Genomic DNA, 27,362 nt, shown 5'->3' with positions numbered 1-27,362 from the left:
ACAGCCACAGTGCTCATGGGCTAGCAAGATATTCAACATATGGTATGCTTTAACTTGGGTTTACAAGTCAACAGAAGAACAGGAAAGTCAAATAACTGTGCACTACCCAAGATTACTGTGGATATGAGCCTGAAAACTCTCACCACATAAATGTGAAGCAGAAATGCCACGATTCTGTACCTCCAGTCCAATCCCAGTAAGTTTATTGTACTAGCCATTGGCCATGGCAAATCTAAATAAAAAATACAAGCAAAAGGGGTGTTGCGCCACAAATAATGGTCTTCATTTAGATCTCTGCGACTCCCTTACAGTTTATTGCTATATTGCCCAGGGTCTTCTTTCTGATCTTTTTGGCTGCCAAAGCAAAAAGAGCGAATTTATGAGTCACTGAAGTATCTACATTGCTAAGAAGCCATAGGACCTTCTCTGCCAGGTGAGAAATCACCTCTATTATGTACATTATATCTGACACATCTCAGTATTCAAGCGTATATCAAAGGTGGTGATAAAGAAGGTGATCAGCAAGAGTACAGTCGTACCTTGGTTTTCAAACAGCTTAGTTCTTGAACGTTTTGGCTCCCAAACGTCGCAATCCCGGAAGTGACTGTTCCAGTTTGCGAACTATTTTTGGAAGCTGAACGTCTGGCAGGGCTTCTGCGGCTTCTGATTGGCTTCCTGCAGCCAATCTGAAGCCACGCTTTGGAAATTGAACAGACTTCCGGAACGGATTTCGTTCGACTTCCAAGGTACGACTGTACTAGGAAGGGTGATGGTGCAGTTACTCTGAAGTAATGGTCACAGTAGTAGTTCCATGTTATGTATGTGTAAGTTCATATCATGGGCCCAAATGTGAATGTGAGACACTTCTATCTACTCAAATAAGCAAATACATAAATAATCACGCAATGGTAGGAGCCTCTGCCTCCCAAAAGTACTTCAAGCACCATTCAGTTTGCACAACACAGTCATTCTGCCACTGGTTTTAAAACTCCCCCTATAATGGAAGAGGTGGGTGGTAAGAATAGAGAGGAATGTTAGGCCAGTGTTTTTTTATTCTGGGGTAAGAAGTCTCCATACTTTCAGTTGAATATAATTTCAAAGACCAGGGCAGAGAGCATGGAGGATGCCATGGCTTCTGGAGGCATATTTTAGTCAGGAGCTTTTAATAGTTCCCCTAGCCCTGGGAATTACTTGACCACCATGGCAGGCTAATGTCTTATGCACTCTGTGCATTAACTGCTACTAACTACTGTACTTACAAGCACAGGACTCAGCAGTGTTTGATTTGCTAGATTCTCCCCCTTTTCATTCCTCTCCTTTCTCACAGTCCATGTCAGTGGCAAATGGCATGTGCTTCCCCAACCTGTTGTCAGCCACTGAATACACACTGCCACTATTTTCCCACCTGAGAACATGGCCAGCCCCAGAGGGAAGTGTACAAGATCCGAAGACATGCATACAACATGTGCAACTTCAAACAGAGATTTAATCTGCTGCAATATTTAATAGCAGGAGCCTTGGAAGAGTCAGTGAGTAATGCCTTCCACCCTCAACAGAGACACCTCCCTGTCAGAGGGAGAAACCAGCCGTGATTAACCCCGTCAAGTGCCAGGAGGCCTTCCGCACCAGGCTACTCTGCTAAGGCAACTGGAACCAGATGGGCAGGAGGAAGGCCGAAGCCCCTTCAGAAGCTGCCTGGGCCCCACATATTGGGGGCGGGGGAGACAAATGAGACTCCATTTCCTTCGCACTCTCCATTGCTCCCCTTCTGCAGTTCACCCCTCCTCCTCCCCCCCCCCCAGTAGCCCTGAACTTCCTCGCCCCCTATCTCACCCTCGTCTCGCCCCCAACCTTCTGGCAGGGACCTAAAACCTAACAGCGCACCCCCACCTCCCCAAATCCCCCCCACGGGAACAGGCGTGGGCCCTGTGCCCCCTCCACTCCTCCACACCCCGCCAAGCGGCAGAATCGCCCGATGCCCCTGTTGCTCCAGGCCCGGCTCAGCCAGTTGCCTGGGCCACTTTCCCTGGCCATGAATGAGCAAGGGAAGAAGAAGGGCCTAATCGCACCGGCAGCTACGGCCTGGAGAAGAGGGAAGTGAGGGAAGCGCCGCCGCAGCAGTGGCGGCTGGCGAGCCGGCCCCAAGGGCCAGGAAGCGGGCAGCAGCCAGGTTCCCTGCTGCTGGGATGGGCTCGTGTCTATAGGCGTGTGCGTGAGGAAGGAAAGACCCCGGTCAGGTGCCGGTTGTCTGTTCCTCGGTCAGACTCCAGGAAGTGCGGCTCCCTCCGTCCCTCCCCATGCTCCTGCTCCTGCTGCTCCAGCCCGGGCAGGCAAGCGCTGCAGCGGCGGAAGAAACGCCCTCTCGCCGCCGCCGCCGCCGCCGCCGCTCTCTTACCCTCTGCAAAATCCTCCTAAACATTGTGGCGGAGGTCACGTCCCCTCCAGGGCGGCGGCGGCGGCGGCGGCGGCGGCGACAAGTCCGAGCTCACCACGGCGAGCTCCCGAGGGTCATCCCCTAATCACGGGGCCACTCCAAGCCCTGCTCGCTCGGCCCGGCCCAACTCGCTCCCGTCGCTCCCTGACAGAGGAGGAGGCGGAGGCGGCGCTGCCAGGACTGGGGCGGGAGCAGGAGGCGGTGCCGCGGCGCCGCGGCGGCGGCAGAAGGAGGTGTCACCCTCTGGGACTGGCTGCGAGGAGGGCGGAGGCCTCGGGGCTCTTTCCTCATCTGTCCGCCCCGTGAAGGAGCCGGGGTCTCGGGCGGGAAAGAGGGGCTGAGTTGCTCTTCGAAGTCTCTTCCGATAGGGGCGAGTAGAATTGGCGGCGCTTTCCCTCAGGCACGGCGGGAACGGCCGCTTCCTCGCCGCCGCCGTCCTCCCCTAAAGCGACGCGCGGCGGAGAGGGGAAGTTTCTCATCCTCACGCCCCACTTCTGTTGACCGGGCTTAGGCGCCCAAGGATCGCCCGTGAGGAGGAGCGGGCCCCACGATCTGCTTCCAGGACCTAACCCAGCCAAAGATAGGAATCAAAACGGAAGGAAAGCGTGCTCCTAGGCATGCGTAGAGTGCTCTGCTCCAGGTATGGCTCCAGCCATGTCCACACATAGGAGTTGTGGTGGCATCTCCTGAGGCCTTTATATAGGAAAATTGAGCATATGTGAGTTTTCAGTCCAGGGCGTTCAGATATCTGAGGTAAGCCTGTAAATATCAACCCCACACTGTCCTCTGGCCTCCTTAACTCCAGATCCCACGGTCCCACAGTCGTGCTCCACAGTCCCCACAATTTCTGCACAGAATAAATTCTTGGATTGCATGTTCTGCGCTCTTGCGAGAACTAACCCCCTCCATTTAGTACCAGGCTTGGTGAACAAGGCAAGATGCCACAAGACTCTTTGTTGTTTTAATCACCAAAGCGGTCTTGAAAGCTTTACAAAGCAGTGGTTTTATGGGCCCCTACAATTAGCAGAGAACATAAGAAGAGCCCAGCTGGATCAGACAAAAGGCCTATCTAGTCAAAAGTCCTGTTTCCCAGAGCAGCCAAACAGATCCCTTTGGAAAGACCACAAACAGGACAGGAAGGTGTGAAGGAATGAAAGGGGTTCAACAATTGTTGATTTTGGGGGTTGTAAAATGATTGCTTTCTGCTTTAGTTAGAGGCTGTTCTTCACTGGAGGATCAAAAGATCACAGGGAGTTCTAAAGTTCCAGAGGGCTGGGGCAACCCAGACAGATGAGTGGGGTATAAATATTAGTATTAGCTACCCTTGAGGTTCATCCAGAGGCTGTAGCTAGGCAGCTTGTGGAGGCAGACTACTATGTAGCTGGCAAAATTAGAAGAGCAGAAACATTTAAAAGGTGGCAAGTGGTGATGGAAGGAAGGGCCAGCAGCTGCAAATCTCAGTGGTATTTGTTATCTGGAGTTCTGGACTATAGAGATGACTATCTTCACTGTGGCTGTGAATATGTTGTGGGCCCAGTCAGCCTTCCTCCAAAGGGAACCATCCAAATATGTTGTTGTGACTACAGCTTCCATTGGCCAGAGAGAGAAGGGGCAATGGGCAGTGATTGCCAGCACTTATGGGAGTTGTAATTTGAATTCTCTAGGGCAAGCTGCTTGGAAAACCTGGGGAAATCCTCTTATTATAACAGCAAACCTCTTAACTGTCAAGTCACAGAATTGTAGATTGTTTAAAAAAGTTTCATATGAAAACAGGAAAAACATAAAGGAGGTATTAATTAGTTGTTTTGGTTCTTATTAAGTAGTTGGTATTAAAATTTACAAAAGCAATAATTAGACACCATGCAGTTTAATTAAGGTCAAAGTCTTGGAATATTTTATTAGATGACTCAGAGGAATTATATCCTGTCATTGTTCACATAGAAAAAAATAACGTTTTAGGACCCAGTGCTTCACAATTAACTCACCTCATACTACATTGAATTAAGTATTCTCTTAGAACAGAAGAACTAATTTAAATCTTCTCTAAAACTGGAAAAAAAAATTATTATTATTACTATGAAGTAAGAACTGTCTGCAAACATCAGACCTGAACCTCATTTCCATGAACATTATGCATGGGCCCACCTTTCCGTGGGTGTCTACTCTCAGTGTGTGAGGTACTGACATAAGAGACTCCTGCAGCTTCAAGGAAGGTGCTATATTTTAGGAATGTATGCCATCTAGAAAGAGCAAAACTGGGAACTGTAGCTCTGTGATGGGTCACCTAACAACTTTCAGCTCCCTTAACAAGCTACAGCTCCATGATACTTTGCGGGAAAGCTGTGAGTATAAATGTATTAAATGTATGGTGTGGGTGTGATGTCAGTCTTCAGAAAGAAAAGAAAAACTGTCAAATCACTGGATCTGACTGGCATCCCCTTGAGAATTCTTAAAGAACTCAAATGTGAAATTGCTGACATTCTAACAAAAATATGTAATTTGTCCCTAAGATTAGCCTTCATATCTGAGGACTAGAAACATCAGCAATCCAAAGGGGAATCCTGAAAATTGCAGGCAAGTTAGCCTTACATCTGTTCTTGGTGGAAAAAAGATAGAATTTCCAAGCATATAAAAGAGCAAGCCTTGAAGAAGAAAAACCCACCTAATGGCTGCGCCAGCCCTGACCAACATGACTTCTGCAAGGGTAAATCCTGTCTCATTCACTGTTTAGAGTTTTTTGAGTGTCTACAAGCATATAGATACAGGTGATCCAGTTGACACAGTGTACTTAGATTTTCAAAAAACTTTCAACAAAGTACCTCACCAAAGATTTCTGAGTAACTTTAGAAGTAATGGAATAAGAGGAAAAGTCCTCTTGCTGTTCAGTAACTGGTTGAGGAAGAGGAAGCAGAGTGTAGGAATAAATGGACAATTATCCTAATGTGGGATGTAGAAAGTATTTGGAGTTCATTATTTTGACCTGTGCTTTTTAGCTTGTTTACAAATGATCTAGAGTTAGGAGTGAGCAGTGAGGTAGTTTGCTGAGCATAACCAATCATTCAAGATGGTTAAAACTAAAAGGGATTGCAAAGGTCCAAAAGGATCTCTCCAAACTGAGTGAATAGGCAGTAAAATGGCAGGTGTAATGCAATGTAAACAAGTATAAAGTGATGCAAGTCAGCACAAAACATCTTAATTTCATATATATGCTTATGGGGTCTGAAATGGCAGTGACTGACCTGGAGCAAGACCTTGGGGTCATAGTAGATAGCTCAGTGAAGATGTCAACCCTGTATGTGGCAGCTGTGAAATAAAGCAAACTCCATGCTAGGCATCAGTAGGAAAGGAACTGAAAACGAAACTGCAGTAAGAACTGCTATTATACAGCTCTATGGTATGACCACAGTTGGAATAATTTGTACCATTCTGGTCGACCCAAAAGGATATTGTGGAATTGGGAAAGATTCAGAAAACAGCAACTCAAAGGATCAAGGTGAAGGAGCAACTTTACTGTTAGGAAAGGTTACAACATTTGGAACTTTTTAGTTTAGAGAAAAAGCAAGTAAGAGGAGACATGATAGAAGTGTGTAACATTATGTATGGTGTGAAGAAAGTGGACAGAGAAAAGGTTTGTCATCATCGTCGTCCCCAGAACACCAGAAGTCATGGACATTCAATGAAAGGGAATATTGGAAGCTTCAGGCAGACAGAAGAAAGTATTTCTTCACACAACATATAGTTAACCTGTGGAATTCACTCCAGCAAGAGGTTGTGATGGCCAACTTGGAAGACTTTAAAATTGAATGAGACATATTCATAGAGCATAAGGCTATCAATGGCTATTTGCCCCCATAGCTGAAGCAGTCTGCCTCTGAATAGCAGTTGCTGGGTGTCAGCAAGTGGGGAGAGCACTGTTGTCTTCAGGTTCTGCTTGTGCGTTTCCATTGGGCATCTGGTTGGCCACTGTGAGAACTAGAAGCCAGACTGGAAGGGTCTTTGGCCTGATCCAGGAGGTCTATTCCGATGTTCTTTTTTTTCTTTCTAAGTATTAGTAATAGATTCTGCCCCAACTTTTTGCTCCAGTGTCATATCATAATCCCTTGGACATGCTGTGCTCAAGGTTTGGCAGCAGTGCCTGTGATTGACACACATGGCAGGTTTCTGGCTGCTTTGTGAAGACATCCAGTACTGTATATAATTATAGATACATTGCCCTTGTCCACAAACCACTCCATCCTCTGACACCTGCATCAGCCAAGTCCCCATGTGCTTTGAAAAAAATCTACTTTGGAGGTGCATTTGTCTCCCCCACTAAATCATCTATTCCATGATCTCATCTTTCCCTGTGTTTCTGTTATTTAATGTGTGTTAATCCCTGTCACTTCTATCCTTCACCTCTTCCCTATTTTTTCTTTCTATTGAGAGGTTTTCTGAAAACAGTTCCCCCACCTGTCCATCTCCATTTCTCCTTGCAGTGGAATTCAGGTTCTGTGCCTCATCCTATCTGCAGTTAGGAGTCTCTCAGTTTTATAACTGTGATTAAGACAAATGATGCCTTTTTTTGTGAATTCATAGCCTTTACATGTTTGCTTAGCACCACATTGTAATATCGGGGTTCCCAAACTTGTCTGCAAGGTGTTCCATGGCACATCAATCGTGTTATATATTCACATTTGTTTTTAATGGTATTTTAATTGCTTCTTTTTTTCCTTATAATATTATTTTTGTATTCTATGCAATTCCAATTCTAATAGAATACAATATATAAGAAATCATATATAAGAAATGGGGGTTGGACTAGATGATCCCCCAGGGTCCCTTCCAACTGTACAATGCTGTGATTCTATATATACCTAAGATTAGAGCCCTAGACATTTTTTAAAAGTAAAATAAATGAAATAGCAGTTGTTTGACGCACAGTTTCAGATCAGCTTCCATGGGAAGGGGTTTTTAAAATTTTGAATACTGTACAGGCACACCTTGTTTTATTGTGGTTCCCTTTATTGTGCTTCGCAGATATTGCTCTTTATGAGGATGCGAGGTGCAGGCAGTCTGGCTGCTTCCAGGAGAAGGAAGCTCCCACCCGCCACCCCTTTTCTGGCCATGGGAGTGGAGCTGACTAATTTTAGGGCTGAGTTTTCCCCCTCCCACCCCTGCAACCAGTGGTGCTTGGCTTAGTAGACTACAGTGTAGTGTAGGCATAACTTGTATATTTATGTTTTTGGCTGGAAAAAGGGGAGGGGAAGTAGGGGGAAAGTGTCAGAAGGGGCTAGGAGAGCAGGGGGGGAAACCATCAGAAATCCCGCCTGCAAATGCACTCGCCTTGGAAGAGCGTTCAGAGGCACAGGTTCAGTGGCCTTGGGAGAGGCTACGGAGGTAGTTGGAGCGTCTTCCACAGTCTTGGGAGAGAGTGTGGCCTTCAGTATGTCACAGAACTCCTATTGTAGCATTAAGATTATGCAGATGGAGAGCACACACTATTCAAAGAAAATATTAACACAATATTTTTGAAATGGTAGGCCTGTGCTGTGAAAGAGTAGGTCACCCTGTGCTTTTCTTTTTAAAAGATACATAAGTGATTATCTCATGTAGTAGTAGTAGTAATAATAATAATAATAATAATAATAATAATAATAATAATTTGTCCTCAGTGTACATTCTGCCTTGCAGAATAACACTGGCAACAGATCTGAAATCTGAACTACACGGTGAAAGGAGGGAGGGACTATGGGGCACACCTTTTATACAGGGAGAAGTTAATTGCCTTGGTAACACACTGAGTATGAAGAGGAAAGTCAATAGAATAATTGAAGATGAAGCCAAGACTTACATGCCTGATCAACAGGGGATGTTGTTGGTGGATAGGAAGAGGAATCAAAGAGGGGAAAGCTTTTGAGGAGAGAGTGGTGGATCAGTTTTGGACAGGTTGAGTTTGAGATGGTAATGGGACATCCAAATGAGGGGGGAAAGTGAGTATATGTATTTTTAAAACTTAAAACCATGCCAAAATTGTTTAAATAAATGCATCACAGATTATGATAGTTACACCAAAATATGAGTGGTCAAATCTCTGGGTGCTAGTTTCAGCTATGCCATGTGCTGCAAAAATATTCAAAACACGTTTCACAGAGGCCATAGCAAAACACAGGAAGGAAAGATGCACAGAAATGGCAATGATGGCTGTTCAATATTCCCTTGAAGTCCTCATTTGTACAGTCATAAACAAATGAAACCTGACCAGGTATCTGCTGACAGTAGCCAATGTTGAAATGATTGGCTGCCTTAAACTGGAGCTGCAGGAGGGTAGATGATCTCTCCTCAGCCACAAGAGGGTGCACACAGTCCCAAAGTAGTTTCCTTGGCTAGAGTTGTTGAGCGTTTTTAAGAAAACCCCAAAATTGTTGAACTTTCTTTTTTTTTCAAAAACTCCAAAAAAGAGCAGCATGTATTCCTAGCCAGAAGAGGGTGTGTGTTTCTATAAAGCACAGTCTGAAATTAAGTTTGTCATCTCTGCTCCCAGACAGTTTACTTGGTATAAGCCGTAGGGCAGCGTGTCCATTCAGGAAGGTCATCCACGCTAAGACACATGATGGAGCCATTTTGCTGACACTACACAGGCCTGATCTGTGCCTAGATGAAGGTTCACACACAGACCCCATGTACATCACTCAGAGTTGAAGAATGTTGGGACATAGATGTACTAAAATTAATAAATAAGTAACCTGCTTGAAATCAAAATCATAGGGCAATACACACTCTAGCTGCCTTTCGGATGCAATGGAGCATGTGAACGGAATCTTTAAAATCATAAACTGAAGTGGAGTTACAGTGCAATGCCCTTAAAATATGTGCATCTCTTCTATGTGATTTCAAACCCCAGAGACACTATAGAGACATCCTAGTTTGAACTAAACTGATCCAAGCACAAAAAGGAAGGGGAAAATAGATTTCAAAAATAAAAGCAGTTATTGAAAACAGTATGTTCAGCTTGAGTTCTCTCAATAAATAAGAACAGAGATCACAATTATACATTTACAGTTCTGAACTCAAAATGGGGTGGGGAAATGATTCCACTAATATATTTTCAAACTAACTCTGGCCTATTTGTAAAGGGGTATAACCCACCCAGCTCAGAACAATGTGCAATGGATGTTTAAGTCACACGTTTTCATGGCAAAATAATATCCTTCTAATCTACAAGCAGAGTTAAGTAGGGTTCAGGTTGGTGGGATCCTGAGTGCTGCCTGAGAAACACAAGAGACCCAGTAGGAGCTGGGAGCAAATTCAGCAAGATATTGTCTGCATCGGCAGATCCTTCACCTATTTACTGCAACTTCCATTTTGAATTTAAGGTGTGAGATGTCAAGAAAAGAGCTAAGAATAAATTGTAAAGAAAGAATAGGAAAATATGATGAATTATAGTGAGTCATGCAATAAAGCCCTGACAGAAATACAAACTAACCTATTTGGAAATATTGTTGAAAATTTGGAATAAATAAAACCATGAGAAATGTATGCTTTCTGCTGCAGCCTGGGGAGATGACAGACAATTGGGCAACATACATTGTTGAGGAGACAGCAGACTGTAGCAAAGCTGTCTAGACAAGTAAATTACAGAAATTTATGTAGTCTCAAGAAGTAAAAAATCATTAAATTGGGTTGGGGGATTGAATTCCTGCATATTACCCTGAAAATGTACTAATCCTAATTTCTAATGGGTGTGAAAATTCTCCAGATACAAATAATACATTGAAAGTGTGTCATAATAATTATTATGCCCAGGAATATTTAATTATTTTATTAATATTCCCCTCACAGCACTTCACTTAGAAATTCGCTGAAGTGTAGTGCAAGGCTTGGCAAATGGATAATGCTGAACTCCTGTCTCTACCATAAATATGCTTCAGGGACACGGGTGGCGCTGTGGTCTAAACCACTGAGCCTCTGAGACTTGCCAATTGGAAGGTCGGCGGTTCAAATCTGCGCAACAAGGTCAGCTCCCGTTGCTCTGTCCAGCTTCTGCCAACCTAGCAATTCAAAAGCACACTAATGCAAGTAGATAAATAGGTACTGCTATCACAGGAAGGTAAACAGTGTTTCCATGCACTCTGGCACTCGTCACGGTGTTCCATTGCGCCAGAAGCAGTTTAGTCATGCTGGCCACATGACCCGGAAAGCTCTCTGTGGACAAACGCCAGCTCCCTCAACCTGAAGCGAGATGAGCACCACACCCCATAGTTACCTTTGACTGGACTTAACCGTCCAGGGGTCCTTTACCTTTCACCTTTAAATATGCTTCATGCCCATTCAGTTCCAGATGGTAAAATATAATCAAGAGGGTCACATTTGCCCCTCAACTTTTCCTTTCCCTTTTCCCTTTTCCAAGTGATGCACACTTATCTGCCTTTTCCTTCATTTTAATAATCTTAAAAGGTTATGTGTGACTCACCAGTTTATGGTAATTAGAGGCATCTTTCTTTTATCAATAGATTATGAGCACATTGTACGCACTAATTAAGAAATTATGTGATGATAAAACATGAAAATTGAGCAGGTCCCAGGTCACAATGCTGTGTGAAAAGATATGTTAGACAATAAGCTCAGGTGCTGAAGACAACATTCTGCTATTTGCATTCATCTGATAGGACCAAGCAGAGGCACCATGATGTTGCTAGAGATATTTGCCATGGCAAACAGTATACATTTTCCTCCATGTCTGATTCTCAGAGGGCTATTACTCATTCTGTATATGCAAAGCCAGGTTTTCAATAATCTTTCCTGCAGTAATATTTACAGCCTTTTCAATGTAGCTGCACTTTCACTGTCAGGCTCAGTGTGGTGCAAATGCACAACAGGTGAAAAGAGCTAGGAGAGTTTGACATCTAAAGCTGTAAACAGAATTATATAGCGAGCCCCATGACAATCTCCATCTAGCCCCCAGAATTTTCTAAACCTTTTGCCCTATCACATGCTGTTTGTTGTGCCAGAAATACATAGCATCAGCAATCAGGAAAGATCACATCAGTGCAACAAACCCAGATCACCCGACAAAGGCATAGAGACAAGCTAAATGCCGGCATCAGGCAAGAAGGTACAATTTACCAGGGTGTGCTAATATACATACAGTACATGATTTTATTTGTATGCCAGCTTTCCATAGTTAAAACCAGTTTGCAACATGAAAAAATACATACTGTAATTGCAAACATAACAAAAAATAATGAACATAAATAATGAACATAAATAAAACATCAAAAGGTAAAAAACCAAATTAAACAATGTCCACGTAAACCATAAGATCTAAAATAAAGATACAAAAAAGAAAAATCAAAAACAGCAACAACAACCCCTCCATTCTGCCACCGCTGCCCAAACAAAAGCCCCTAAACAATACTTCAACCCAAGAGTCTGTTCAGCAGCCTCAGCTTTTGTAGCTGGAATCAATCGAGGCCCCACCCTCCTAGGTCAGGTGGGGAAAGGCCTGCAAAGAAGGAAGCAGGTATGTTTTAGTGTTGCAGCTCCAGCCCTCTGGACTCAGAAGCAAGCTGAAATTAGACTGTTAGCATCTTGATGTTAAGGTGGCTACTGGAGATGTTTTGTGTTTGACTTGTCTGTGGGTGGCTCGGTTCCACATTACCTTTGTGGCATGGGAGCAGTTACAGTGTCACTTTATCCCAGCCAACAATGCTAAAACCAGAAGTTCCAGACCATGTATTAAGGAGCCCAGGGCCACACATGCCATAGTTTGTACAGTTTATTTACAGACAAATTAAATTGCACCAGTCTCAAGGCTGTTTTTTTAACCTTCCCAGCATTGTGAAAATGCTTCCAGGACTCAGCTGTACAGCTGCAAATAAAATGTTTTAAATGTGTTGTAAAGTGCATTATACAAATGTGACACTAGATGGCAGCAGTGAGCTATGACAAATGCAATATTTTTTTTCAAAACTTCTTTTAAAGCATTTTCACAACATTTTTTATATGTGTCTAGATTCCACCCCAGATTCCTGTTTTTATACCAGTTACCAGTTCTTAAGAGGATGAGTCCTCTTATCCCATGGCTGCCAAATTTTATAAGAAGCCTTTGGTGAGGGGTGTTTTTGAATGTCATAGCAAGGGGCATTGCTAGTGGTGGAGCCCAAAACATCTGCCTATTTCCCCATTTTTAAACCTTCCCTCCACCTTACAGGGTGGCTAGGGGCAAAGCACAGTGCCAGTGAGACCTCAGACAGCCACCATCTTCTGTGCCCCAAGACTTTTAAGTACCCAGAAACACCTCCATGCACAAATATATAATTCTAGAGAATCACCTCTGTTGCTGTGTTGTTTTGTGTTCCAGGCAAAAGAAGTGTGCCTCTAACACAGGGAACCTTTTCATACCTAAAGAGTAAACAAAATGCAAACGGCATTCCAAATGCCTATATTTTAAAATGGGTTGCTGCTTATCTCTGTGTCAGTCAAACATGCATAGTGTAAAAGTTTCATAAGGCAGCCAGCAGCAAGGTGAAAGATGAAGAGATTGCTGAATAATAGAGAAGGGCATCTTCCAGACAGCTTAGGTTCATTTGAGAACAAACACAAAATATATTATACAATCTTTTCATTCCGCCAGGAGAGCTCCAGCCTCCCTCAGAGCTTTCTGCCACTGAAAAAGCCATACAAACGAATGATACCTCAGTCAGCAGAGGGCTTTGAGGAGCCAAGATGCAAAGTTAAGCCAGTATTATTGAGGGAGACAAATGGGTGGCATAGTGGTTAAGGCTAGAACATGGGAGACCAGGGTTCAAACTCCACTCAGCTATGAAGCTCACTGAGTTGTTGGGATAAAATGGGCAGAGAACCATGTGCACCACCTTGAGTTCCTTGGAGAAGAGGTAGGAAATAACTGTGATAAATACTAAATAATAAAATATCCAGGAATTGGGAAAGAATCAAGCATACAGCCAAACTCTCCCCCCACCCACCCACCCACACACACACAGCAAAACTCAACAACACTAATGTATTGCTTTGTGATCCAAGACAGTAAGGTCATGGGGCCAGTTGATCCCATAAGTGGGTGCACTGTCTGAAAGGAGGAGCCCTCTCTTCTTTTTTCCTGGATTGCTTCCTGTAGCCATATAATTTGTGGTCATAATTTTGGCAAAAATGCTAGCATATTTCAGCTAAGGATGTTGTCATAGTGAACACTACAATTTCCTGAAGAGATTACAAAGTCTTGCCAAGAATTGTGCAACCGTCTCTTTTATGATGTTAAGCAATATGAAGACAGGCATCGTCAAGTCCTTCGTGCAGCCTCTGCCCTATGGCACACTTTAGGGGGAAGCAATTAAATGCAGATTATTCAAAAGGTATCTCCTTAATCTGGCATGATTTATTGAACAGAACTGAGGGTAAACTGTGCTGCCTGAGGAGACCTGCTGTGGGGAAATGCTGTATATATGTCTATGTGTTTTGAAGGAACAAATATCTTGTGACCTCTGTGACTGTCAACGTACTATTACTGTATATAGCAAGCCTGTTTAGCAGTAGCCGTTTGGCGGCAGGTTCGGAGAGGAGAAAGAGGGAGGATTGCTTTGAATATTTATTAGGTGGGGCTTGGATCAGGTAAATTCATTCTAATTGGTCTGAGTGACAGCAGAGACTGATTGGCTGCAGATTCCAGCCAGACAGGGAGTTATGTGGCAGCTGAGGAGATGGGGGAAAGGGATTTCATGAGGGAGATATGAGGAACAGACCAGAGAAAAGCTGAGAGGAAAACAGGCCTGGCTCTCTGTACTCAATATTTATAAAATAGACACTTGTCTAGTGAAGATCAAGAGAAGAGAAATGGTGTCTGAGTTAGTCTTAGACACTTTGCCATCCAGCTAACTAACCCTGCAGCCATTTTGCCATCCCAGAATCCTTTTCAGTGTCACAGAGGACACACATAAGGGCATAGCTCTCTTGTTCCAGCACAGCTGCACTCAATCCAAGAATTGTGATGTTGCAAATGGCCCACATCTCAGATCATATGTTATTTCACTGCCACTCATAATAGTACCAGCCACCCCCACCCCCCAGCAACATCTTCAAGTGTTTCTTCAATCAGGCTGGTCCTGGTTGTGATGACAGTATACGAGAAATCACTTAGCTGCCGTTTCAAGACCTACCTTAGGATACGTCTGAGGATACATGAAATGCTTGAAGAGCTACACCTGATCCCAAGTTGTTCCCTTGATATTGGGGTGGGGGGGTGGGACTCCACTTCAGTCATTTCTTCCCACTGCCATTGACTCCCTCCTTGTCATTCTAGATCCCAACACCCAGGCTATAGGATATAATGATGTTACCACCTAGCATTGGATAATTCCTTCTGCGTCTTTATTCCTATTTATATATAAATGACAAAGATAAGCAGAGAGGAGCTTACGGTCTAAATTTAAGCAGTGGGAGTGAGAGACGGGAGGAGAAGGGAAAAGGCAAGGGGGGCACAAAGCTAACAAGGAATATTTGCAAGGAAATGCAGTTTGCATGTCATTTTGGTTGGAGGCGCAATCCATTGGTACTTGCTGAACTCAGTCACCCCGTGGAGCAGCAGGCTCTCCGGGCATGGAGAGTTAGAATGCAATTCGTGACTAATGAGTTGCCTACACTTCTTTGCTTAGTTCATGCACATCTGGGTGCAGTGGACTGTTAATCCAGCTCCATCAGAAACTGCAGGTTAATGTTTAAAGCACAGTGAGTACAATAAATCAATTACAGGACAGTACTGGGTATGCTGCAGCATATGAGAAAGAAAAAGTCTTGACACTGCGCTTGACACATGGTGCCAACAAGACTAAAGTCATAGCATGATAAGGTGCCAGTGGCCCGATCTACTTGCAAATAACTTACAAGAAAGCGGGGGTGGTAGTAGAAGAGATGAATGAATTAGCTCTTTTCTGGGAGTTCAGTAGCTAACTGCAAGTATAACGTTCAAGGTTAATGTAGTCTAGCAAAAAGTCATTCATCAGATCCCGAGTTCAGCATGAACCCAGTAAACTGGAGCTGTTATCATAGATCCATATGAGAGGATGATGTAAATGAAACACCATCAATTGCTGTTATTGTTCTATATCAAATCCTTCTTGCCAGTTGCTGGTTCCACTCTTAGAATTGTAATCTAAAGCTTACAATATATACGACGTTTATTCAAGTGTTATAGATTCACATAACTCTTTATAAGGTAGGATCGAAAAGCAGGTAGCTCTCTTGTTTTGAAGGATGCAATTAGATATAAATATTTATAAGTAATTTCAGATAGACTGAGTCCTAACAGCACAGTGTGGAGGGCATGACCCAGCCACAGTTAAGCACGTAATTTAATTCTCTCTCATGTAAACCAAATGGCTTTTACTCTCCCTCACCTTGGGAAGCAATTTGCGATGACTCAGCTTTAAAATGTGACTTTTGGCTATTTGGAGCATGGACATTTTAATCAAAGCTAATCTTCAGTTCCCTTCCTGCTTTCTCAACATTGACACCAAAGATACAGCAGGGGGCAATGACCCACTTTGTCACCATAACCCCCACGGCTTCCAGCAAGCTGGGCTATTGAAAAAGGTCCTCATTTCAAACATAGAGAAAGCATTCGTGCACATGTTACCATTTTAAGTGATCCACATTCTGTAGTTTTTTTAATGTAAGCCAGAGGGGTTCAAATGTGGCCCTTCTGTCCTCTCTATCTGGCCCTTGGGACTGTCCGCAGGCCACACACCCTCGCCCTCTCTCCTGAGGCCACAGACCCTGCTTTGAATTCCAGCTGGTGTTTTTGACTAGCTGGAATGTATCCTTGAACTCTGATAATGCCTCTTCCTTGCCTGGATGTACGAAAGAAATGGGTGTGTGAGTGTGGGTAGAAACTAGCAAACCACTGCCATGTGGCCTACAGAATGTTGCCCAGCAAGGGATGCAGCCCTCAGAATGAAAAGGTCCCTGCTCCTAGCTTTAGAGAACTACAGTTATTGCCGAAAACATGTTGAGCAGTGACAAACCAACCAGATTTAGCTTTCTACATGCAATATGTGAAGAGATTCTGCTGCAAGAGGAAATGCACTCATTTTACTGTGCAGATGTTTTCAGAATAAACTCATACCTTTCTCGTTATCATAAAGAATATGATTTATGAGCTAGGCTTCCCACACCGCATAACAGCATTATCTCTGAGGATCAGAACACCTTCAGAGGCATTTATCACTGGAACATGTGATCCTTGGTGCCTTGCAAAGCTTTTTATAGTGAGAATTAGCATTGTACAGTACTGTACAGCTACATGCCAGCCCAGTCTCCATGAGCAATGGATCATGAGGCACAGCAGAGACACTGGTGTCTTTATGATATATGTTTTATTACACATGTCTACAACCTGAGTCTAGATGGAAGGGTTCAAAGCATTATACTCCAAGAGGGTCTCTTGCTTTTCCCATAGGTGTATCAGGCTTGGGTCTAAGGACAGAAATCAGCCATGCTCTCTTGTTTCTTTGTTACAGTCTGTCACAGTAAGTCCACATGGTGCTCTTCGGGCCCCCCCCCCCCCCCCCCGGGCCCTGCTCTTCTTCCTTGTCTCCGCTAACCCAGTGAAACAATTGCCCTCCAGCCTACATCATCCAAACTGAAACCCTAAGCCCTTTTTGTCTCTGTCCACTAACACACAGCTGGAGGAGGGGCAACACAAACACATAGGTTGTCTGGCACTGAATGTCCTGATGGCTCATCTTTTGTTAAATTAATGCAGTGCTTGTTTAGGGGTACTCTCATTTTCACTCAAGAAAATCACCATTTTATAGTTCAAATTGGGAAATATAAATACAGCAAATGGACAAAAGTACAAAGATTCACAAAATGTCCCCCTAGGGGGAAAAAGCACTGGGTTAATGTCTCAGCCATGACCAGGTGATTACCTCATGAGGAAGTTAGCCTGTGTTGTTTCCTTCTTGAATCCCTGCTGAATCCGGGAGTTCAGTGTTTGCAGTTTAATTCTCAAACACTGATTAAATTCCAACACTTACTACATCAAGAAATGATGGGTGGCTTGCATCCACAAATTCTGGCACCCAAATCATCTTTGTTTCTCTCCCCTGCACACGTTCCAGCTTGTCAGTATCCTTAAACTATGGTGCCTAGAACTGGACACAACACTCCCAGTGTGGTCTGACCAAAGCAGAATAGAGTGGTACTATTACTTCCATTGATCTGGACACTATACTTCTTTTGATGCAGTCTAGAATAACGTTAGAATTTTTTTGCTGCTGCATCACAATGCTTGCATGCATGAAGGTCTGAGAAGCCACCTGGGTTCCATGATGTAAGAAAGATAATAAGATTTAAAAATGTAAGAAATAAGTAAGAACTTAGGCTGGTTTTATCATTAGTGGTTATTTCACTGCTAGTTTTGATTGTGTTTTAAATGCATTTGGTTAATTTTATGGATTGCTTGGTTAGACTTGGAATTTTTTCTAATAACTGTTTTAAATTATGGCATTTAATTTGAAATTGTGTGTTCATTTTTTTTTTTTTTAATCCATGCTGACTTATGCATACAGTGTCATTTAACATGACCAACTCCATATGTTGCAGTGTGGCTAAAAATTAACCGCCTGCTGACAGCTCCAAGTTGAAAATCATCCTGAAATAATGCATTTGACTGTGCTACAGGATGAAGCATGCTGGGAAGACTTTCTTCCAGTTTCCCATGCCACCTACCTCATACTATTGCCTATAGGTGATAGACTGGAACCAAGCCATCTCTACAGCTGCATATATATCATGCATTTAAAGCACTCGCCCCCAGAAACATGGGAACTGTAGTTTGTTAAAGGTGCTGGAAACTGTAGTTCTGTGAGGGGTAACCCCAGTATTCTTTGGGGAGGGATGTGTGCTTTAAAAGCATGGTGTGTATGCAGCCTACATTTGCTCTCCTTGCTACAGCTAAGAAGACAAAACAACAAAACCAAAACCCAGAGAATAATTCTCCCTTCTTTGGCAGCGATTACTGTGCTTTTGCCATGTCAGATTGTAGATATGGTTTCCTCTGTTTCTTTTTCAGTCTTATAGAGGCTGCAGACCTTTGAGCAAACCAGAGAGTGCCATGGTGGTTTTAGGCTGGTGGCCAGTCCTGCCAACCCCTACTCGTGACTTAAACTTTGAGCGTAGAACCTCAGGACCCAAATGTCAACATCATCTAATCTCCCAGCAAACAAATCAGGATGAATACTCAATAAACAAGTCATCTGGAAGTGCCATTAGAAAAGATACAATATCTAAAGCAATAATCAGTGAAACACACATTTTACCGGTATATACTGAGAGATTTTACAATGTCTTGCTTAGGATATATTTATATAGCCAAGCCAATACTGTTTCAGCAGTAGTATATCTGTAGTACAGGTAGAAAAAAACACACCCCTCAGCCAATTAAGTGTTTGAAATAGGCTATATTTAGCACTTTGCCTCCCTCCTCTGCACTACATTTCAATTTAATGCTAGACTAGCATGCAGTTACCTAATTATAGAGTGAAGTGTGTTACGAGTTCACAACAAAGCCACCCATTTAGCACATCGGAAATCTGGATTGCTGTAAGAATTAAGAAATGCACACCACTCTCCCAGTTTTACTAGCAGAATAAATCAGTGTCCTGAACATTTTAGATCTGTCTTAAACTCTTGGTATAATGCTGAGACAATGACAAAATATAGGTTCTGCAGGAGCTATCCTTGCTTTTGTTTTTCTTGGTTTTGTTTTTTTAAAGCAGAGTGGGGAAAATAGTGCAAACACATAGTAAAGGAGTAAGGTCTATTACAATACAGGAAAGAGAGGTGACGCCAAAGGGAAAACGTGCCAGCGTTAGCTTTGGAAAAGAGGGGGGAAACTTTCCGAAGTATGCCGCTAATATTCATCAGACTCTTATAGACTCACAAACACACACAATAGTATGGCATTTGTTGCTGGCAAGAATTCTGCTTCTGTCACTTGGTACAAGGCCGAGTGCGTCCATTAGCAAATGCAAAGTTTAAACTGGATGAGAAGTTGCAAAAGATACAAACTCTTGAGTGCAAGATTGCCAGGGCCAAGAAGGGTTGGTGTGCACCACCAATAAGTGCCATTTATTGCTTATTATAAGTCCTATTATTTTTAGCGTGCTAAAGGGGAAGCTGCTCACATTGCTCAGCAATATTTATTGTGCACACAAAGCCTTAAGAAGCTATTGAGCCACGCAGTGTGTTCATCTTGTAAACACAGATGACTGAAGGAATGTGCCCTTATCTTTGCATCAAGCCACTCATCATTTTGATGCTGTCTAAACTGAATGGCTCGTTTTTAGCGGGAAAAGATCAGTCTGGCAACTGTAGGATCAATGGTCAGCTTTGGCAGAGATTGGGAAACTGATGTGGACTCGGTCACACACTCTAGCAAAGGATGGTTCATCGTAGCCAAATGATCATCTGCTTGCTATAGTCTCAGCAACACACACTGAAGACAAACAATTGTCTGTCTGTCTGTTTGTTTGTTTGTTTGTTTGTTTGTTTGTTTGTTTTTGGATACCTGGAAATGGCATGACAGAGGCATCATTGCCCTTAGTGTGAACATTCATCCCACAGTTCTCTGGTTTCACAGGGCTTGGAATCTGCTTAACCTGTTGACAAAAGACCAGTTGGTACACAATGAGAAATGAATTTGTATACCGCAAGAAGTGATGCCTCCATGCTACCACATTAAAATCTAGCATGTCTCCCCTGTCCATGCAGACTGCTTTAAAAAGATGTTTTAGGAACAAGACAAGGAGCTTTGAAAAGCAAATAGGCAATGAATTCCTTCCTTCCAAATGAAAGGCTATCCCTTGCATATGGCTTAACGGAACAAACTCTAATGCAACTCAGAGCCTGCCTACACATGAGCAAGGCCACAAAGCAATCATTGTAAAGAAGACTTGGCTTTTGCCCTCTCTTTCTGTTTCCGCAGATTATCTGTGCCAAAGTTTGATGACTGCATACATTTTATGGCTTGAGGTTTGGACTTCCAAAGCATGGCCCACACCTATCTAGGCTATCAGTGTTTTCACCAAAGGGCAAGCTTCTCAGGCAGAGCTTCAATGTCATCATCCCATTCCTGTGTTTACAAAGTGCTGAAAGCATTTGTGTACATACGAAAGAGAGGACCAATTCTTCTATTTTTGAAGTTGGCACATAGAAGGAACAGCCCCATGGCCCCTATGTGCATTATTCGAATGAGAGGCTCTCATTCATCCACCACACGTCTGCATGGCAAACACCAGTTTGTGGTTTTTAAAATGTACCCAAGATCCTTGGCCATTCACAGCTCATAGATACATTTAATCACACGTTTCAGATACCCATCTCTTTCCATATTTTACAATGCTCACCATGCAGACATGCAGTAAACAAATTGGAATTCATCGTTCCTGTAAGTGTGAAGCCATGATTAGAAGATACATATGCTTCTGACTGGTTTTGTTAATATGCATTATGAATAAAGCACCATACGGTGTTTTCCCTGCTAATAAAGCAGACTCCTTTTATAACTAACTGGAACATTTATTGTAGATTGTATATTCCTTTATAGTGATTTCTATCTGTAATTCTATCACTTTAAAAGATGCATATACTCAATCATTCAACCATTCTAGAGAGAAAGGGGTTAATTTTCATGAAACATGTTCCATTAAACAGGTTGCACAGATTTCTCAGGCTTTTTAATAGATCATACATTCACAGTGATGGGTGAAGAAATGCACTGTTTCCACCTTGTCTCCATTCCTTCTGTTTCTACCTGCCCACCAGCAGCCAATGAGTGCCTAATAGGCACTGCCTATGTTTTGGCTAGGGCTATGTTCAACCTGACTCATCAGTGGAGCTTTGCTGGGCGTTAGGGAAGGATTTGGGTTTTTTGTTTTGCCAAAGGCAAACCACTGGAAGGGTCACTACTAAACAGGATGGTCTCTTTGGGATGTCAAGTGGTGTGGGTGTCTTTTGGACTACTTATCAGAAAGAATTGCCTAGTGTTTGTGTGCATTTAATGAGCCTAGCTCATGGGCCATTGAGTGGTGTGGGAACAGGTTTCCCTTTGCCATTTATTGCTTGCCCTTTATTATTTGTGGCTCATCCATTGAGATTAGTGGCCCCTGGGGACATACTTTTTATTGCACATTCATGATGATTTGTTCTCTTGGTGGTGTTGGGGCAGTCACACACAACCCCAGTTTCAATACTGTTTGCACCTGCAAAAGTTATGGAGCAGTCATATTGCTTCACTTCCAGTCAATGCATAGCCCATAACTTCCTGTTGAAATCCCATAACTTTTTATACCACAAATGTTCTGGTTTATTTTTGTCCCACTTCTGTTATGCTGTAGCCCATCCAGACAGCAATTATGTGATAGCACTGGGGGAGCATTGAAAAACAAACTAAAGCAGAATAAATCCACCACTATTGCACTATTATTGTGTAAAAAAGATGCTGCAGAATAGACTTGCAATAAAAGTCGGCCTTGAGGACTCTTGGGTGAATGAGCTACATCAGTTGACTCAGTTCCAACCCAATAAAAGTGATTAGGGTGGGGCATATCATAAGACTTTCATTGAGAGATGGGAGTGTTAGTTAACACTTTATTGGCCTGGATCGCACATCATACTAAGCCAAACCTAGCATGAGTATATGGGCTTGCAGGCTGCCAGAGAGGAGACCCCAATCACTTTGCTCCTCCCTGGTTATATTGTTGCTGTGCAATGCTGAGCTAAACCATAGTTTGGCTTAGCATGTCATCTGGACATGAGCTCATGGTTTAGCTCTCGGCAGACTAACCATAAGTAGTTACCAAGGTTTGTCCCATGATTTACAGATTGCAGATCATCTGAGAGAGCTAAACCACGATCTTGGGTTTGGGTGATACAGTGCATCAGCCAAACAAGCAGGAGCAACAAAGCAGCTGGGTTCTTCTCTCCAGGAGCTGGCATGCTTATTTGGTTGCACGAAGTCATGGTTTGGCTTTACAATGCCTTCTTGCCATTTCCCCATTGGTTCAGGTCCAGTAGTAAAGACTCACTCCAGGTTTTATGGCCAAGACAGGTACAATTGCCCTCAACTATTAATAGCTGTTTCCTGCTAATGGCTCACGCTGACCAGCCAGGTTGTTGCTACAGAGATCTGCCAATTCTGAGAGCTTCCTCAAGAGAGCAATTAAAAGCTTTCCTTTTAGGCTTGTATTTGACCTTTAATAATCTTAAGAGACTCTTAGAGTACACATATTTTTACTACTGAATTTATTAAATGAATTATGTTCTTAAATATGGTTTTTGTCCTTTTTTGTGCTATGATCTGAGAAACATTACTGAAAAGCAGATTATAAAATGTGTGATTACGAAGCATGGCTAACAAGGAAGCATAACTTCATACATATGAATCTAGGTCTCCATACTAGCTTTGTATGCCTATGCAGTACAATGCTATGCACGAGTCCCATTATATCAGTGAGAATTAGGATTGCAGCCAGTGTGGTACAGTGGGATCTGGCAGACAAGGTTTCAAATGCCCATTCAGCCATGAAGTTTGCTAAGTGACCTTGGGCCACTCACAGTCCATCAGCCTAACCCACCTCAGAGCATTGGTGTGAAGATAAAATTATATACCAATCTGAGCTCTTGGAGGAAAGGTGGGATAGGAATGTAATAATAAATAACAGAATGTGTGAGCGGTCTTGAAGAAAAGGCAAAGCAGCATCATTCTCTAGATTATGACATGAGAAACTGGTGGCATAGCGTGGGGAGGGCAACAAGGGCAGTTCTTCCAGGCACAGAATTGTAAGGGGCACAAAATTTCAACACCTGGTGCTGCCTCAATACAGCTGCATGTTTCTATCACTGGCTTCTCCATACGAACCAGGAAGTGACCTCCCAGACAAAGAAACAACTTTTCTGATCTCTGTGGCTGCAATCTCCTGGGTGATACAGACGCCATTAGGCAGTTGAATGTGCATGCATACTCCATTCATTTCCCTCCCTTCCACCCAACCCCTCCAAACGGCCCCACGTGCTGGCAACCTACACTACACCACTGATGAGAAAGACTACAATGGGAGAACCATTTTTTCTGCTCCTCAAACATCTATTTCTCGTCTCTGATCCTAAACATGCTCAGGAGAGACAACAGAAATGAACAAATCCGGCTTCCAGTACAGAACAGAGGAGAGTGGAGCACAACACCCGCTCTGTGCTATCATCATGTGTATAGACAGGTTTACAACAAACCTGCGAGTGTGTGCTTTTGTTTTGAATGACAGGGAAAGAAGTCGCTTTATATGTCAGACAACCTTGGCTGCTTGTTATCTTGGTCTCAGTCCACATTTTAGTGAGGGACAGCATAAATCCTTCCTTTATGGCCGCATCGAACCTATTAAATGTAATGATCAGAGCTTGATAATAATTAACAGATTCTCGGATTACCCAGTTTATGGTATGATTACTCAAGAATCACTTCATGAATCACTCAAGTCACTTCATTTCCCTGTTTAGTTCTGTAGCAAGTTTCACACCAGCTCCCAAATCAACCCAAATCACAGCATATCACTTTATTGTTATTTTTTAAATACTATGCTTCTATGCAAAGAAAAACTATACACATTTCTTTCAGGCTTTCAGCTCATTGCAGTCACACTTTCACGCCTTTTAAGCAGAAGTGCAAAGTGTGTTATTAAGACACACCTTGCCTTTTTGTACATTCAGCTTGGGCGGGGGGTGGGGAGGCTGGAAGAACCAGGCAGGGATAAAATAAGCCCAAATGTGTAAAGTCACCAAGTAATATCATTTTGTTGCTGTTTAGAGAGTTGAGTTTCTTTCTCTATCTCTTGCTGGGGGTTTTAGGAACACTAAACCCCAAAGCCTGCAGAAAACTCAGAGGAGATGAAAACCCTGCAACTATGTCATTGCATTTTATTATTGCCACCAGAGTGGTGGTGCTGGTGCATACCTGGGTTTGGTTTCCCTAGAATTGAGGTCACTTGAGACTGTGATGTCTTTGTGATATATCTAAATGTATATACAGCCCGAGCATATAAAGGAAGAGCTGACAACATTAACACCTGAACAATACTGGGGCCCCTTTAGTCGGGATGGGGGAGAAATTTGGTTTGGTTCACATTTAGTGTTGAACCTAACAAATTCACACTTTTAAAAACTATATGAGGACTGTTTTTGGTCCTCGTATAATTTTACACTTCTCTGGATTTTGTGATGTAGTTCTCTAGCCAAAACAATGTTTACAAAAATGTGTATATTGGAAGAAATGGACATAATGTGTGCATATTAAGGAAAATTGCTTGCAGAAAAATGCTGATGAATTTTCATGAGGATTTTTTTAAAAAAGCAAATCTGTGCAGAAAACGTGGAGAACTGAATATTGGAGAAATGAGAAACTAAGAGTGAAATAGACAGATCCGTTCATCCCTACCCACTATGTTTCACAGCAGAGTGGAGAGCCTCTCAGTCCCATAGTGCTGGAATCTCACAGAATCTCTGTGTTACCAGCTCCAGCTGCCAAGTTAGAATAGTCTCACTTGTATTGTTCTCTTACGCACAACAATGGCATCACTTCCAGCTTGGCTGGGTAGGGAGCAGAAGGCCTGCCCATCTTCAGCTAGCACTGGATTAGTCATTCTTGTAGTCTTCTAGCTATTGTTGGTCTTCAACTCTCATCATCCCTGACCATTGGTCAAGCTGATAGCTGGAGTCCAACAACATCTGAAGGACCACAAGTTTCCTGGACCTGAGGGTGAGATAGAGAAACTGGCAAATTAATTAATTAAATAGTTTCTGTGGCATTGTAGTTCTGTACTCTAGATATGCAAAGAGACACTTCACAAACTTGATTAGAGCTATTCATTTAGCAGTCTCCTTCTCTAGAGCATCTCATCTTACAGATATAAAATCATAGGCATGGAGAAGACCCCAAAGATGACATCCAGACCAATCCCCCACAAGACCCAATATAGCACTGCCAAATAAATTAGCGTTTAACATTGCATTTAGATAATATTATTCAGATAAAATGTAGGAATTCTGAGGGAAATTAAATGATTTTCAAATAAAATTGGCAACAGTTTCTCATGGAGGAGTGGGGAGGATTCACCTTTCTAGATCTGGGTTCTAGACTCAGTCTTTGGTGTAATCCAGGTGTCTTGTGTATTATAGCCACTAGATGTCTCCATCTGAAACTTCACGCAACATAATGGGAGACTGGTAAACAGGACTAATTCAGTATTTCTGTTGCTCACAATATGTGAGCAAACAGATAAGGGTCTGCAATATAAGGGAATGCTTTCATTCACTTAGTAGCCTGAAAAATCATCTGCTCTACACCTGCAAGATCGCTTACAGGAAATTCCACATGTGCTGTACATTGCCTACTGAATATCACAAGGGCAATGACCTGAAAATTGACGTTTTCTGCTATTGTCTCTGAACTCTGGAATGCACTTCATTTTGCCATTTGTGAAACCATCAGTTGCTTCAGATGTCTTCAATCTAAAGGCACCCTTTTTATTATTTACTTGTTTGAATTCCCTGAATTCCCTGTTTGTTTTTATATGTTTTTACTGATTTTATGCTGCTTTTTTCTTCTACTTCTACTGTTTATTGTTTGTATGTTGTACCCTGCTTAGATTTCTCAAGTATTAAAAGGTTTATATGTGTTTCTAAATAAATAAAATAAGTGAGAGCAAGCTAAGCCTGGCCATTTCACAAGACACCCACGAAACCTTGGAGTGGAAGAGGACACATTGCAACGCAACTAAAGGACCTTTGATTTCTTTTCCCTCTACTAATCTGTCTTGCACCGCCTAACACACAAGACTGTGCAAAAAGCAAGCAAAAATGAAAGAGCATACTTCAAAATAGTATGTCTTGTTGTAAAGCCAGTAATGTAACCTAAACCTACTTTTGAAAGTTCATTGAGGCCAACTTAGAAAAGAGTTCTGAAAATAATGGGTGACTTCAGAGCATGTCACACAAGCTCTGTAGAGCTCACTCTAGTGTAAGTTTACACCAGTGATCTATTTTTTACAGATTGGTCTCATGACAAGTTAGTGTGGGTTACATGATGGGCCCACGTGGCTAGGTGTCAGTTTTGGCTTCTGCAACGCTGAAGGAATTCTACTCAGAAGAGCTGAATTATATAACCTGTGTAAATCAATCCCCTCCTACAGCATCCCAGAAGCTAGTACAAGCAAAGGGAACAGACTTTAAGGTCATAACCACCTTTTATTGATCCACTGAAAATACTGCGAAATTACTGGCACCCCCAGTCTTCCCCTTTTCACTGCCCAAACATACCAAACAGAATACTAAGAAAAATGAGCTCTTCTGAGCGACTCACTCGCCTAATGGCTCCAATCTGATACCCAGAAAAAACAGGGAGGGCGGTTCATTGACAAACATCCCACCAACTGCATACTCAGGCAGAGTAATATTGAGGGGAAACATTTTCTCCTGCTAATAAGGAACACAAGTAAATTAAGATGACATCACTCCAGTCTTCCCCAACCTGGTGCCCTCTGATCTGCATGTTTTAAAGATGTTTCTAATGTTCTTATGTGTTTTTAAATGTTTGATTTTTTTTTAAAAAAAAAATTCTACTGAGCACCTTAGCAAAGAAGGGTGGCATATCAATGTTAATAAATAAATATATTGTTGGGCTATAATTCCCATCACAGGGACGCGGGTGGCGCTGTGGGTAAAACCTCAGTGCCTAGGGCTTGCCGATCGCATGGTTGGCAGTTCGAATCCCCGTGGCGGGGTGAGCTCCCGTCTTTCGGTCCCAGCTCCTGCCCACCTAGCAGTTCAAAAGCACCCCTAAGTGCAAGTAGATAAATAGGTACCGCTTTATAGAGGGAAGGTAAAC

General features: G+C 42.8%; 1 protein-coding gene and 1 long non-coding RNA gene across 3 annotated transcripts in view; one reads left to right on the top strand and one right to left on the bottom strand.

The window, feature by feature from the left end:
* Positions 1–2,578, bottom strand: part of EEA1 (early endosome antigen 1) — a 50,236-nt gene extending 47,658 nt beyond the window's left edge. For both annotated transcript variants that reach the window (XM_081022459.1, XM_081022460.1), the window contains exon 1: positions 2,396–2,578. In XM_081022459.1, coding sequence (XP_080878585.1) covers positions 2,396–2,419 — 24 coding nt within the window. In that variant the 5' untranslated portion in view covers positions 2,420–2,578. The remainder of the gene's footprint in view (positions 1–2,395) is intronic.
* Positions 2,579–2,736: 158 nt separating this feature from the next.
* LOC308486163 lies at positions 2,737–27,078 on the top strand. The gene is made up of 3 exons (XR_013990975.1): positions 2,737–3,074; positions 4,945–5,138; positions 20,415–27,078. It is a non-coding gene; the product is annotated as an uncharacterized lncRNA (long non-coding RNA).
* The last annotated feature ends 284 nt before the right edge of the window (positions 27,079–27,362 follow it).

Source organism: Podarcis pityusensis, assembly GCF_964106645.2.
Source record: "Podarcis pityusensis genome assembly, chromosome: 10".
Lineage (NCBI taxonomy): Eukaryota > Metazoa > Chordata > Lepidosauria > Squamata > Lacertidae > Podarcis > Podarcis pityusensis.
Note: the sequence above shows the minus strand (reverse complement) of the source record. Positions and strands in the feature narration are given on the sequence as shown.